We start from the raw sequence: 14532 nt of genomic DNA on the forward strand, positions 1-14532 counted from the left end.
GGTACATCAACCTCCAAGAAAGGGAGAAGTCTAAAGGCAGCATCCTCCCCAGCAAGTTTTGGTTTAGGCGTTTGTCCATCTTATGTCCGCTCTGGAAGTGGTGCCTGTGAAGAATGACGTCAAGAGGTGCTGGGACTACTTTCTCGAGGAAGAACTACAGGCTGAGCACCGAGCCAGAGAAGTCCAAGGTCACAGGTATGGGCCTGTATGTGCCGTGTAAAAGCAGGACCACTGTGGATCGGGTGAGCGCCCCTTGCCTCACTTGAGATCAGCTGCCTTCCAGTTGCAGTTACCTTGCTGATGTGAGGTGTGGTGGGGCTGAAACTGAGTAAATCCCTGAACTGAGATGAGATTTTGGGAGGGATGTTCCTGTAGTACTAAGGACTCCAGAAGCTCATGTCACAGTGCCCTTTCTTTGGCACACAGCCCTGCCTTGTGAGGCTTGAGAATGTCGTGTTGCCTGCCTTTGTCCCATCTGATTCAGGGAGTTCCCCTTCCAGGATTAACAGTTTGTCAAGTTCTCAGATTAATCCTTTTCTGGGAAGTTTTGGTACCTGCTAGGCAGTCTGTTTCGTTTTGGGCTTGCTAATCCAGCAGAAGTGTGCTTATGAGACCATAAATCTGGCATTTGAGGGCACTGTTGCACCCAGAAATAAAGCATGCTGCATCAATGTGACACAGGATTGTTTTGCACGATGAAAGCTAAAGTGAGGCATACATCATTAAAGAGGACTGTGGGTAAGATGACATGAGCTGCATCTGCAAACCTTTCTATTTCAGCATCTTATAGTGCAGTTAAGAGATGGAGGTACTTAAAATGTCCCAGGTATGAATAGGACATCAGGAATTGCAATAGTGATAAGATTTTTTTTTTATTTTTTTTTTTAAATGAAATTGGATTCCCACCTCCGGCTTTTGAAGCTGCTTTATCTGGAATTAGTACAGCAGGATTCCTGAGGATGTAGTTCCACCTGTGGATACCAATTTATAGCCTCCCATTTTCTATTGTAGAGCAGCTCAAATTGAAAGAGCCCTTGTTGCAGAGATGCACCCCATAATGCTGGACTCCCGGGCTGCTAGTGAAGACAGTAAGATGATGAATGACTTCTTGAAGCTGTGTTTTCCACTGTACTGATCTGCAGACTTGAACGTCATCTTCCCATAGTTAACAGTTTCTTGCTTGTATATGAAATTAATGTTTGAGTTTATCTCCTGACTCCCTAAGCTTATTTCCTTTCTGTTTTTCACAAGGGATTGTGAACAGCAGGCTGCTGAATGATTATCTGCATCGCGTCTTTACCAATGCTGATGGGAACCAGCCTGCAGCTGCTTACAGGTATTGGACTTCTTCTCATTCACTAGATGGCAAGCGATGCTGTATCAGTCACCAGATATACAGCACTGCGGTGAAAGGAAAGATCTTTTAGTGCCACACAGTGATCTTTGTTAAAAGCACAGCAGCCCCGTGTTACAGAAATTACTCTTAGGTCTTGTGCTTTAATGGCTTTTCCAAATTGCAGGGCTTGCTAGGAAGGATTCTTCAGAATTTTTTGCATGAAAAACCCCATACACAAAATCACTAGGCAATATTTCTGAAATAAATAGGCAAGTAGGCGTTCACCTTATTATTCCTGTTCCCCCTTTACTTGTAAGGAAGCGCAACATGCACAGGTTTTAGGTACAGGAATGAAAAATAGGTTGTCAGTGCCCTGTAAGCTTAAAGCAAGGCTATTACTGATATATGGAATGTCATACATTTCTCAGGCTGTGGAACTGTTAGTACTTTTATTATTACGAGTCACCAAAGGAAAAGAAACAGAAAGTTCCTGGTTAGTGTCTGTTTTCTTCTATTTGTTTTCAGTTCTCCTTCATATTGTAGCCCAGAAACTTGTAGCTGTGGATGAGAAAAATTTCCCTTGCATTTAGCTCTTTTGCCAGAGGCAAGTCAGACAGGTTCAGGGCAGGTACGAGTGTGGTAGAGCAAGGCAGGCGTGTAGCTCCTGCTGGTTGGAAGTGCTGCAGAGTGGCTGGGGTCACATTCCATGGGCTATACTTAGTACTGCCAGCTCAAATGTGAGCTCAGAGCTGCTAAAAATAGCTCTTGGCCCTCTCTGCTCTTGGTGAGCTAGGGTTATGGCAGGGGAGTGCAAAGTGGGTCGTGTTACTTTGCCATGAGCTCTCCTGCCAGCATGCCTTGGAATATTCCACCTACCTGAGCATTTTGGTTTTCAGTATTTCTAATTTCTTTGCCTGGTGATATTGATGGTTTGTTGGACTGGTCTCTATTTTTTCCCTGCCTTCCACCCTTTTCCCTGGACTTGGCTATTTGGTAGAAAGCCCAGCAGCAGTCAAATAGGTCTTGAAAATAACATTGGCCATATGAGAGCAACTTTTATGGTATGACATCCTGTCTTCGGAGGCCTAAATTCCTCACAGAGGAGCTCGCTGCAGACACCTCTCTGGCTGCCTCGTGCTCTTCTAACCTCCTTCTAGAACTCCTCCTCCATGCTAGCTGCTGATTAAGCTGCTTTGCTGAACCCATCCTCTCTCCTGCCAACCAAAACTGATTCTTTGATTCCACTTCTGTGCATCTTCACATCCATCAGGCTTTCAAAAGGTCTTTCACCACAGTCTTGGGGAAAACCCTAGTCCTGAAGAAGTGGGAAGTTGTTCCACAGATGGCTTTGGAAATGGGAAGCAGGGATAGGAACAACTAGCAACTCTTACAGTAAAAGGAGGTCCTGCTGGGGTCCCTCAAAGACCTGCAACACGACCTGTGTTGTTCTGTGTACCCTTGGGAGACTTGGAAAGGGAGAGAGCATGAGGGGGAAGGTTTGCTGCTGTTACAAAGCTATTTAGAGCAATGTAAGGGTAAGGTGGCTGTAACAGTGACTGGGTAGGGAAATGCAAAGTAATGTACTGAAAGGGGAACAGCCTCAACATTGTGCATAAAATGATGGGCCCTGGGCTGATTTTTACAGCACAGGAAAGAGATTGGGGTGGGAATACTAAGTCAGAAAAATAAAGTAGGAAGTTAGGAATTGTTGGGAAAGGCATGTACGATAAGGAAAATCATTATGCCACTGAATAAATTTGTGGCTTACCTTCGTCTCGAGTATCATGTGGTTCTGGTCTCGCTGACTCCAAAAGGGTATTTTAGAGCTACAGAGGTTTTGAGGAAGGGTAAGAGCAAGTCAGATGTATGGAATGGCTCTTGTACAAGAAACAGCTAAGTAAACTAGCTTTGGAAAGAGAGAACTAGTGGAGGGCAGTATGAAGAAGTTCTCTAAAATAGTGGCCCAGAGGGTGTGTGTGAGAGACTTTTCCTCAGTGTGAAAACAAAGTGGTTTTGGTTGTTGTCAGAGAGAAGGTGCTGGGCTAGCCTGACCTTTGTCTGAACTGCTCCAGCTGCTGGTATGGTCTTCTCTCTTCTTTTATATTATGAAATACTTGGGGGAAAAAAAGGATCCTGACTTATGCTGTGTTTGTATGATGCTGACTGCAGCGAAGTCGTGGTCCACAGTTGTTGGTAGTACAGCTGGTTTCTTACTGCCACTGTACCGCAGTACAGTTTTCTTACTGCCACAAAATACTCCTGAGCAGACTGAAGCCTTTAAGATCCTTTGTTAACTACTTTGCTTATTGACACTATATTTGGTTCATTCATTGCCCCAACATGCTGGGCAACAAATTCCTCGGGTTCATGACAAGAAACACAGATCGACAGAACTTCACGGTTCATGTCTCACAGCACAGGACTGTGCGGGCACATATGTCTGGGCTGAAACTCTTTTGGAGATGGAGTTTTCTGAAGACTTCTGTGCATGTTTATTCCCTAGAAAGCACCTGACGTTCCAGAACCTGCAGGAGCACCTTGATCGATTGCTAGCAGAGGAGAATGGCTCCGAAGACAGTCGAGGTAGGAGGCACTGAGTGTCTGTCCAATTTTTGCTGCTGCTTGTGCTGCCTAATTGGGAGGACGAGTTGTATCATGAAAGGCAGTTCCCTGAGTGAGCGTTGTTCTGCCCTCCTGTGCTCTAATTTGTCATACCTTTAAATCCTGCCTGTGAGGAGCTCATCAGTCAGCCCTGGAGCAGGTCTGCTTGCAGATGGAGGAGGCATATTTCCAGGCGAAAATGCCTGGAAAAGCAGGTTTGGGCCAAATGTTGGAGGTATTTCACTGATAATGATATGCAGAGCCATTGCTGTGACCAGCAGCGTGAAGTGCTATCCTCAGTGGGAAATGCAGAGGCTTGTTGTCAATTTTTACATACTGGTCCCCACTGTAGGTATTCACTTTAGGCCTCAGGCTGTTGCCTGTACTCTTGCTAGCGTCCGTTTCCCTGAATGAGTCAGGATGTGGCAGGATACAACCTAGATCCTCTCCTAAAAAGAATAATTTTTCTTGCTGGCTGCAATCAAAGTGTGATATGTCAGCCAAACATTTGGCTCAGAGTTCAGTCTGGTCTTTGAATTTTGCGAAAGCAAAATTTTCGGGCAATGTGGAAAACTTAACGTATGACCTGAATGCTGCCTAGCTAAGACCTTGTGTGTTGCTGTGAAAACTTCCTTTTAAATCTTGCTGGTGTCTCCTTTGCTGCGGTTCTTATGGTGTAACACGGGTAACATTATTTTAGTCTTCCTCCACTGTAGCAGAATCCAGGTGCTGTTGTAGTCTAGCTGGAGGCGCTCATCAGGTGTACTGTTAAATCCTGCATAACTTTCCCTAACAGGTTTTCTGCAACTCTTGTTTCAGATCAGGTAGTAGAGGGCCGGCTTGGTCCGTCTACTGTGGTGCTGGACCACACGAGCGGTTTTGAGGGACTCCTGCTGGTTGATGATGACTTACTTGGGGTGAGTGTGATGCTGGGTGCAGCAGAAAGTGGTCTTTTGGGACTAAAAGCACTTTGGGCTTCTTGGTTTGTTCCTCATAACAGATCCCTGTCACTGGCTTTGTAGCATGTTGTAAAGGGAGTCTACCCAGAAAGCTGCAGGATCCTGGAGGAAATGAGCTCTCCTGGGAAAAGGTCTAGCAGTACCCCTCAGTCTCAGCAAGCTCTGAGTGGAGCTGCGACGAAGTGAAAGGATTACCCTGGCCCAGGGGCTCACTGAAGAGCTTTGCTAAGCAGAGGAAAGGCCAGCAGCCAGCTTTCCTGTCCCTCCCTCCAGCAGACTGCCTCTTCCTTCCTTCCTTCTGGTCTTCTCTAATGGTGGCGAGAGACTGAAGCTGAGGCTTTCCTTTCTCCTTTGTTTCCCCTAGCTCCCTGCTTGCTCCTTAGCTGATGTTCCTCATGCAGAAAATCAGCTGAAAGAGTCCGCTGGAATTTAATGCTTTCCTACTTCAGTATTTTAATTTCTACACTCCTTTCACCCCTTCACTGAGCGTGCACATCCCATGCTCCTGTGCTCATTCCCTCCTTAATCTATGTATCCTTTTTCACCTCTGCCAGCGGAGGCTGCCCTGGTCTCCCCTTTCCTGTTAACCACCCACTATAGCTTATCTTGGCTGTACCTAGAACTTACCTTCATATCAGATCAGACGCTGGCCTGTGAATTCCTTGTTGCTACCTTCATCTCTTCATGGTCTGTCCTGAGATTGAGAGAGTCAGGATTTAATAGGGTTCAGTTTCTGGACAGCGTGTTACCTGCTAGTCCTGGGCTTTAGTCTGGGCACCCTGAATCTATAGTTTTGTTCTAACTTGTCCAGGATTCAGACATCTTTCCTACATGATAGTCACTTTTGTATACCTGTCACAATTCACTGGGAACCTGTCTGTCACCATGTTGCCTTTGTACTACTGTCATGCTGCGTGCTTCACTGGGGTTTATCAAGTACAGATGAGCTGTGAGGAGGACCTGGATGGTTCCCCAGGGCCTGTTGGCTCCGAGTAAAGCTGCTGGGATGGGGAAGATGTCCTGTCTCTTCCCTACACTGTGCTTGTGAATAGCTCTCCATCTCGCTTTGGTTTTGAGGGCTAGGATGGAGGGAATGGGTAGGGCTGAGCAAAACTGTCTTTTGTCTGACTTTAAAATATCTTTTGTTTGTTGGTCCAGGTGATTGGCCACAGTAACTTTGGCTCCATCAGGGCCACAACATGTGTGTATAAAGGTAAGGAGAAAAGCAGGCGATGCTTTGAGAAAAGACCCCAGGAAGAGTGTGTGAAGAGTTACACAACTAGAAAGTTCTTGAATGTGCTGTAGTTCCAGACCTTGAGCCCCCTCTTCCCCAGTTCATCCACTGGCTTTTTCAGGAAGTCAGAAGGATGAAGGATTGTGTGATGCCGGAGTGAAGAGGTGGGAGGGGAATGCTGGGGCTGTCCCAGAGCACCTTTGTGTGCCACATTCTTTTCTGCGGGAGCAGTGTCAGGTTCTGCTTCTCTAACAGTGAGCCAGGTGGCAAGGATTTACTGTGTGGCATCTCTTTTTCTTTCAGGGAAGTGGATTTACGAGGTGCTCATCTCCTCCCAAGGACTCATGCAGATTGGCTGGTGTACTCTCAACTGTAGATTTAATCAGGAGGTAGTGTAACTGCTGCATGTGGCACAGGGCTGCTCTGTGTTCCTCCACTGCTTTTTAGGTCAGTGTGGAGCATCGCACTGGTGCTGTGCTCCTGCCCTGCTTGCATTTTGTGCCCAGCACACACACTGGAAATACCAGGTCTGCTGTTTTAAAAATCTTTACTAGACTCTCTGATCTGTGTTCACAGAATGGCGCACAGCGTGAAAGCCTTACACACTGGGTGAGCTGCTGTGCTCTTGCTGCACGTAGCCACTGCTATGTGTTGACTTTCAGCTGGCGTCTTCTCTGAAGAGTGTGTGGGTCTGCAGTGCTGGCATCCTGTCTCTTGGGATGGCCCTCAGGAGCTGGTGCTACGGGGCTTTTTTGCCCAGGAGAGGCAGACCCAGGCCAGCTCTTCTCAGGCACCGGGTGGGATGTTTGATGCTGGGAAGGGATGTCAGCTGCAGAGTTTCACTAACTTGCCATTCTGCAACATGTGAGAGGGGAGGTGATGGACATCCTGGGGGGCTGCTTTGACAGAAGTTGGAAGTGTAGGATGCCAGTACTCTTCTTCTGACCAAAAATTAGTAGGGAGTGGTGTAATTCTCTGAATCAAAGATCACAGGCCACTAGATTCACTCCTAGAGTGAGGGCTTTTCCCAGGCAGAGCATGCATACTGTCAGCTGCACTCCCTGTCTGCTGGTCTCCCCCTTAAAGCTGCTCTCGCAATGAGAGGGATGCTGTATGGTTGTTCTGGTCTGAGTCACTTCTTTCATACTTCGGTGCAGGAAGGAGTTGGAGATACGCCAGATTCATATGCGTATGATGGAAACAGAGTGCGCAAGTGGAATGTGACTACTACCAACTATGGCAAAGTGAGTAGCTGTCCTCCTAGGAGTGGGATGTAGAGTAAGGAGAAGAAAGCAGGTGGCTGCTCCTGCTCACTGGATTCTGCTGGGCCTTATGAAATGCCCTCAAGCTGTCCTCCCTGCTTCAGTATGTTCTTGGGAAGGCTGTGTGCCAGCAATTGTTTGTACTTTAGGGGTGCTGGACATGCTATGTGGGTGCTTTGTTTAGCAGCCCCAGCAGACTGATTCCCAGCATAGTGCTGCTGTTGGTCTCTGGAAGGCTGTGGTTCTCTGTAGCATGTCAGAGGATGGTGCAGTGTTGGGACAAATACACGTTTGATCCTGTGCATGTTCCTAGTGCTAGAGGGGAAAAAAGATTTCTATCAGTGGCTTATGTGCAGCTTCCAGAAGTGTCTGAAAATGCTATGTGAGCTGCTGTGAGAATGAACTCTCTTCTTCAACCCTGAATCACAAGGGGTTGTTTGGGTTGCAGTGTTTCTTCTGATGTGGGAACACCCTGGATATATTTTTAACCTTTTCTCTCCCTTTACTGCAGTCTTGGGCAGCAGGAGACATCGTCAGCTGTCTGATAGACCTTGAGGAGGGCACCATTGCTTTCTGCTTGTAAGCATCTTTGCCCAGTTCCCTGCTTTGTTGATGTCTGTGTGTAACATAAAGGTTTCCTCATTGTTCAGCAGGTTGCTGAGCCCTATTTCTGCCCTCTCCCCTTTAAGTTCCTTGGTAGTTCCAGCCTTTGCCTTTCTGCTTTGTGTTCAGAAACCATCTAAATGGGCTGTTGAGTCTCCTAAGTTCAGGTGAGAGCAATTGGCAGAAAGACATTCAAGCTGCAAAGCCTGTGTAAACTTTGCTAGGATTTTGAAGGGGAAGGCGTCTCGTGATGCTTAATACTACAGTTGGCTGAGACACACATTGCTTTTGTGGTCAGTGTAGACCTTGCCTGTCCTAGATTGACAAGGAGCTGTGGAAAGGCCGATAAATCTCCAACCTCCAATTGCTGTGCACAATGAGCAGAGGCCAGCCTGAATAGGAATTGTTCCCTGGCCCTAAACTACAGCCTGTGACAATTCAGCCAGAATGAAAAATTGTTAGATGCTCCATGTCATCTTTTAGAGATGAGTAGATTGAGAGCATTAACCTTCTATTTCCACCAACATCAAGTGGATGAGGCAAAAAATGTCCCCTGCCTTTAAAATATCTTGCTGGTTAGTTATCCTGTAAGGATTTGGGTTGCCCTTGAAGCTGAGTAGGCTCCGCATGTTGTGCAGACTCCAGTGCCTTTCTGTGCTGTCATATGAAAATGGGAGTGCTGCTGTGCTTCCCATGGCTGCTGCTCAACAAAGCTGTGACATTTGCATGTGTGCCAGGTTAAGAGGGACAAAAGGCATGACTGACTGATGTGTCTGTGTTGGCAAGTTGCTGGGAGGGGAACACAGATACCTGGATTGCCCAATTGACCTCAAAACCCTCCTACTGTGACTAAAGTCTTGCGGGTTTTCCTTCTTTCAGGAACGGCATATCTCTGGGAACTGCTTTTGATAACATCACAAGGGGCGCTGGAATGGCTTACTTCCCTGCCATCAGCCTCTCATTCAAGGAGTCCGTTGCTTTTAACTTCGGAAGCCGCCCACTCCGATATCCTTTAGGTGTGAAGGGAGAAGAGCCTGTCCTGAGACCATCTTTGGAGGCTGTAGAATATACATACCTGACTGCAGTTCACTTTCTTCTGTTGGCACTTGTGTGCAGAGCAGGGTCAAGGAGAGAAGAACCAGATACCCTCTCAGCTGGAGTAGAACTGCAGGGCACACAAACATCAGTGCTGGTCCCTGATAGTTTCTGAAATGAAATTTGCTTTCAGCTCTGAATCAGCAGCTATTGCTGCAGCTGGGGGCTGCCTGTTGCCTGGCACTCAGATCCTGCAAAGATCTCACGCTTCAGTTTTGGAAACCCCAATGCTACCATGTTGCTGAGCCTCTTGGCCACTGGTCTCTTCTACCTCCAGCCGTATGGGACCTCTGACATGGTATTAGCGTTGCCTGCTGCATTCCTGTGTGAATGTGAAACCTGCAGCTCCTTGTCAGAGCAGTGCTGGGTGTGCCTGTTGATAGCTGTAGTGGAAGCTCCTGTCAGTCTTTCTGATGAGAGCAGAAGTATGGTGTGAAATACTTGCTGCTTGCAATATTGAGGAAGTGGAGACAAGAGCTTGTGGCTTATCATCCATTTAGAAGGCACTGTGGCTTGAACTGTGAGGCACGTGTGGGTATAAAGTAAAATAGAGACACAGTCTTTTCCTTGCAGAAACAAAAGAAGTCCTGAAAGGATCAGATTACATTTTACCTTAACACTTGCCTACTTATCCAGTGGAAGGTTACCGCCCCTTGCAAGATGCTCCAGTTGCAGACCTAGTGAAGGCTCGAAAGCTGTTAGGCTACTTGAAGAATGTAATCCATATCGGAATAGATGTGACGGTAGGCTAATGTCACTGGGTGGATCTGTGGGGCACCATGGTGGGAGATGTGGTTCTGCACTTCTCAGCACATGCTGGCAGCTCAGATGTTTTGATACACCCAAGAGGCTAAATGCTTGCATGGTTTTGCATGGGGTGTGCATGTCCCTGGAGCTATTCGGCTTGCAAAATGGGATTCCTGATAATTCCAGGAATTAATTTAAGTCATACTGGGCTTTGTTGTTCTCAATGCTATGAAGCTTCATTCCCAGTATGTAAGAGGTGATGTTTGTCAGGGTCAGAACTGCTGGATTTGATTTTCCAGTCTTGAAAAGACCTTGTTCATATCCTAAATTTTTACTGATGTCATGGTGCAGTGATGTGATGAAATTCTGGCAGGTCTGCCTTGAGAACTGTCTTGGCTGTGGCACTGTTTGCTAGAAACCATTTTTTTCCACTAGGGTGAGAGATGATCTGTTTATGCCCAAAGCATAGGGAATGCCATCTGCTATGGTCTTGACTTGAATGGAGGCCTGCTTTACTAGTTGACGTCCTCTGTAGGGATTCCCATTTACAAATTACCGTGTACACTTGAACCCTTTTGGAAAAACATTGTCAAGGTGCGTGCAGATGGCTGATGGTAACTGACATCTGGACTGCACTACAGCTCTCCAGAGGCATGGGCCTGGCTGCTTTGCCATAATAAATTCCCATATTCAAGGTTTTTACTGAAATCAGGCATGGGACAGCAAACAGTGGCTGCTCCAGGCCTCTGGTTCATTCAGTCGTTGGTGTATGGCTGGATTGGGCTGGATCCAAGCCGTGTGTTTTCTGGGTTTGTCATTGCAGGAGGGGAAGCTGGTGGAGAAGGACACGTCCATGTGGCAGCTGCAGGGAGAACCCACAGTGTTGATTACATTAGCCCATATTTTCAACTATTTCTCCCCTCTTATGGTGAGTTTTGCCTTTGCAAGCTTCTGTAGGTGCCTGTTATGCTTGCAAAGGGAGGTAAACCTCAGCTTTCGCTGGGAAGTGTGTCTTGGAGGACTGTTGACGTGGCTCTCTGTCTGCAGTGCAAGGTGTACCTGGTGGAAGATGTGCTCATGACCTTCCTGTTGAGCATCCTTGAGCGAGGAGGGGCAGTGGAGGCCCATCCCCTTATTCAGCAGCTGCTGGATCTGATGTGGCTTCTTATGGAGGTGAGTTGCTAGGGTGCTGGTTCCTCCCCAGTGATCACAGGGAGACCCCGGGAGGTGCTGAGGACAGGAGCCTTCCCTAGAAAATGCAGGTAGTGATCAGCTTCTTTCCCTTTCTGGTGACAAGATCCCTTTTTTTGTGGTAGACTTCCCTCTCACCTAGCTCATCTGGCTGCTGCTTCACAGCTGGGGAATGAGGGTTGAATGCAGAGTAATTGGTAATGGTGACACTGGCAATGAGCTAACAAGGCATTTCTAAGCTTCTCCTACTGCTAAAGGAACTCGTGATGTTGAATAACTTCCTGCTTCTGGGAACATCAAATTTATCAATAAGAAATGAGTTGGTATCTGGGATGTTGTTAATGCTTATGTGACTGTGGAGGTCTTAAGTGCTGCCATGTGCCCCAAGAGATCGATCAGAGTGTGCAGGACTGGGGTGGAAACGAGCACTGCACTCTGACCACCTCCAGCACTGCTGGGGAAAAACCTCCTCCAACTTCCCATGCCCCTTCCTGTCCAAGCTGGATGAGGTCATTCCTTCCTGGGACACTTATTTGAGGCAGCCTTTGATAGCCACTGGGAAGCTGCTGCTGCTGGAGTGCTGGACAGAGCCAGTCACTGCCAGAGATCTGCTTGGAGACAGCATGTCTGTCCTTTGTGGTAACAATTAACAGATATGGGCACTGGCCCAGCCAGCTGTCACAAAAAGTTTAACTGAAAAATGTTCTGACCCCCTCAGGCCCTTCATCTTAGAAGTGAAGATGAACACCTTGGTAGGACTGCTGTGTTTGTGGAAGAGTTGGCTCTCATCCTGCTGGTTGGCTATGAGTTGGACTCAAAAAGACAGACAGCTCTTCCATCATCACATTTACACAAGAGTAATTTCTTTCCTTTCTGAGTTGATTCTGCCAACACTGTGTGTTGCATAGGTTCAGGGGAGATGAGGATGAGTGACTCAGCCCAACTAAATAGGACCTGGGACTTTGACTTTTTGTAGGTGACTTTTGGCTTGGTTTTACTCGTCCAGAGACTTGTTTCCCTGTAGCAAAGTGATGGCACCAAATTCTGCTTGGACTCTTTCCTGTGGAGTCAGATGGACAAACACGGTCGGTTCAGAGCACCTGCTTTTTCAGTTCAGAAGTAAATGCTTCCTTCCAAAGTCACACTCTGGGAACTATAGCTGTTCCTGACTCCATGCTGTTGCTGTTCAATGTGTTTCTTATTTTCTCAGGAGTATGAAGTGCATGAGTGCCTCAAGCAGCTATTGATGTCCCTGCTGCGGGCTTACAGGTTTTCCCCCATCATCCCAGACCTAGGATTACAAGTAAGTTGCACTTCTGAATCCCCAGGAATCTGTGACTAGCCAGCTTCTGTTATGTCCCCTTGTCCAAAGGTACACGACGTTTTGGATTTTGCAGTTGTTTGATCCAGAGATGGCAGTTCTGTCACATTGTACCTATGGGAGAGCCGTATCCTCTTCTGTAGATGGAGTCACTTTTACTTCTCCTGTTTCCCTAGATTCACTACCTCCGGCTCACCATTGCAGTCTTGAAGCATGAGAAATCCAGGAAATACTTGCTCAGCAATGTTCTGTATCCTTTGTGCCTACTCTGGTCTCAGTTCTCCCTGCCCTCAATAATGCAGCCAAGGAGACTTCAAGGATCTGCAGATCCTGGGAGGCAGAAGCCACCCTATCTTTGAGAGGTCATTTCTAATTTCTCAGGTCTCCTCTGTCTGCCTGACACCATTCTCTACAAAGTCCTGCTTTGAGGAGGGGGAGCAGTGTCGTGTAGTTCACATCCTACTAACACAAAGGACTTCATTTCTACCTGACCTCTCTAATGTCCGCAGAGCAAAAACACTTTCAGAGCAGTCTAGCTGAGATGCTAGCATTTAGGCAGCTGCTGTTATAACTGCGTGGGGCTTCTCCCAGGAGAAGGGGGCTCTGGATCTTGCAGAATTTTGAGTGGTTGTTTGGAAAGGGGTCTCTCACTACAGCTCTGGAAACGTGCCCTGTCCTTTCTCCTGACATAGCTTCTGTGCTTGCTTTAACTTGGCCGCAGCTTCGATGTGCTCCGTTCGGTTGTGTTCTTCTACATTAAAAGCCCACTGCGTGTAGAGGAGGCTGGTTTGCAGGAGCTCATTCCCACCACGTGGTGGCCAAACCGCTTCACCAAGGAGGTGAGTAAGGGCACATCCACTAAGAAGACTGAAGACGTTTTGTGGCCTGCTGTCCCCATCGTTTTCTGGCTGAGGAAATTGGATGGTCCATGTTTCCAGCTGCGTTAGCACTGGTGGACCCTGCAGAGCTGTGTGAGAGCTGTAGCCTCTCCATTGCCGTGTCATCTTTATTGTCCCCTTAGAGGGGAAGTTTGGGGTGTGTTGTTCAGGACAGGGGAGGGGGACAGTTTTCTGCGGCAACAAATTTGGAAGGGAACCTTACAGTATCTAAGGAATTACAGACTGACTTGGGTGTCCTCAGAAGATCTCCTGCCCTTACTCATTACAAGGCCACGGAAGGCCTGTTCAGGTGTGCTGCAAGCTGTGGTCACACGCTGGTCCATTGTTTCAGGGAGTTTCTGCTCTCCATTTGGCAAGACAGTTTCCCTGTGCAGTGATCTCCTACTAATCAGTGTCTGTCCCCCAACCAGGGCAAGGAGAGTAAGGAGGCGAAGGAGGAGAGTGCTGAGGAGAGACTGAGGCGGCGGGCATATGAAAGAGGCTGCCAGCGGCTCAAGAAACGCATTGAAGGTCTGTGAGGAAGGAGGGAAATTGCCAAGATCCCATACCTTTTTTGCAGCCAGGGGGACCAGCCCTTGAGCTGTTCCCAAATCCCCTTTATGACCTGAAGTCCAGCTGTATTTCTGCCAGGACACGCAGAGGCGGGGGCCACCCATGTCATTATCTGGTGGAGGGTCACAAGTGCTGGGACCCCACTGCACAGACCTGCAGCATCCCACCATGGGACATGAGCAAACTGAAACTCCTTTAGGGGCATTGTTTATTAGCTGTGGATGAATTTATTGCTAGGTGGCAGAGGAGAAAATTCTCAGTGATGGGATTAGCTTTTTACTGGCACCAGTTCTTCCTGGGCCATCTCTGCTGAGGAGGTAGCTTTTCTCCTGGGGATGGGATACTGCAGTCAGGGTTAATGTGGGTAGTTGCTCTCCAGTGCTTGTTTTTTGATGGCAGACGTGTGTCCCCATTTTAGTGGTGGAAGGTCTTCAGGTTCAGATTCTGAAGCTGCTGCTGAACAACAAGGACAGAGGAGGGGTAAGTGCTCTGTGGATCTTTTGCTACAGTATCTCCACGTTACAGGACTTGTAAGGCATAGATTTACAACCTGCTTTTCCTCCTGCCAGGGGGAAGCCTCCAGATACATATTCCTAAACAAATTCCGCAAGTTTCTTCAGGAAAATGCTAGCAACAGAGGGGTAAGTCAGAGGGCCAGCCTTCCTGCAAGCCTCACCCTGAGAGCTCTTTGGCACCTTCAGTCTGGGAGCTCTGCCCTTTTGGCTGGGCTGC

General features: G+C 47.7%; 1 protein-coding gene across 1 annotated transcript in view; it reads left to right on the forward strand.

Annotated features, from left to right (window-relative positions):
- RNF123 (ring finger protein 123) overlaps positions 1 to 14532 on the forward strand; it is a 49349-nt gene continuing 34817 nt past the window's right edge. Inside the window, exons 1-18 of the mRNA XM_010561544.1 lie at positions 1 to 195; positions 1252 to 1336; positions 3840 to 3919; positions 4757 to 4854; positions 6055 to 6109; positions 6434 to 6519; positions 7288 to 7374; positions 7904 to 7971; positions 8875 to 9000; positions 9719 to 9833; positions 10661 to 10765; positions 10885 to 11010; positions 12239 to 12331; positions 12526 to 12599; positions 13071 to 13188; positions 13659 to 13758; positions 14219 to 14280; positions 14370 to 14441. Of these exons, the coding sequence (XP_010559846.1) occupies positions 114 to 195; positions 1252 to 1336; positions 3840 to 3919; positions 4757 to 4854; positions 6055 to 6109; positions 6434 to 6519; positions 7288 to 7374; positions 7904 to 7971; positions 8875 to 9000; positions 9719 to 9833; positions 10661 to 10765; positions 10885 to 11010; positions 12239 to 12331; positions 12526 to 12599; positions 13071 to 13188; positions 13659 to 13758; positions 14219 to 14280; positions 14370 to 14441 (1632 nt within the window). The 5' untranslated portion in view covers positions 1 to 113. The remainder of the gene's footprint in view (positions 196 to 1251; positions 1337 to 3839; positions 3920 to 4756; positions 4855 to 6054; positions 6110 to 6433; positions 6520 to 7287; positions 7375 to 7903; positions 7972 to 8874; positions 9001 to 9718; positions 9834 to 10660; positions 10766 to 10884; positions 11011 to 12238; positions 12332 to 12525; positions 12600 to 13070; positions 13189 to 13658; positions 13759 to 14218; positions 14281 to 14369; positions 14442 to 14532) is intronic.

Source organism: Haliaeetus leucocephalus, unplaced genomic scaffold (assembly GCF_000737465.1).
Source record: "Haliaeetus leucocephalus isolate CR32 unplaced genomic scaffold, Haliaeetus_leucocephalus-4.0 Scaffold148, whole genome shotgun sequence".
In the NCBI taxonomy this organism is placed as follows: domain Eukaryota; kingdom Metazoa; phylum Chordata; class Aves; order Accipitriformes; family Accipitridae; genus Haliaeetus; species Haliaeetus leucocephalus.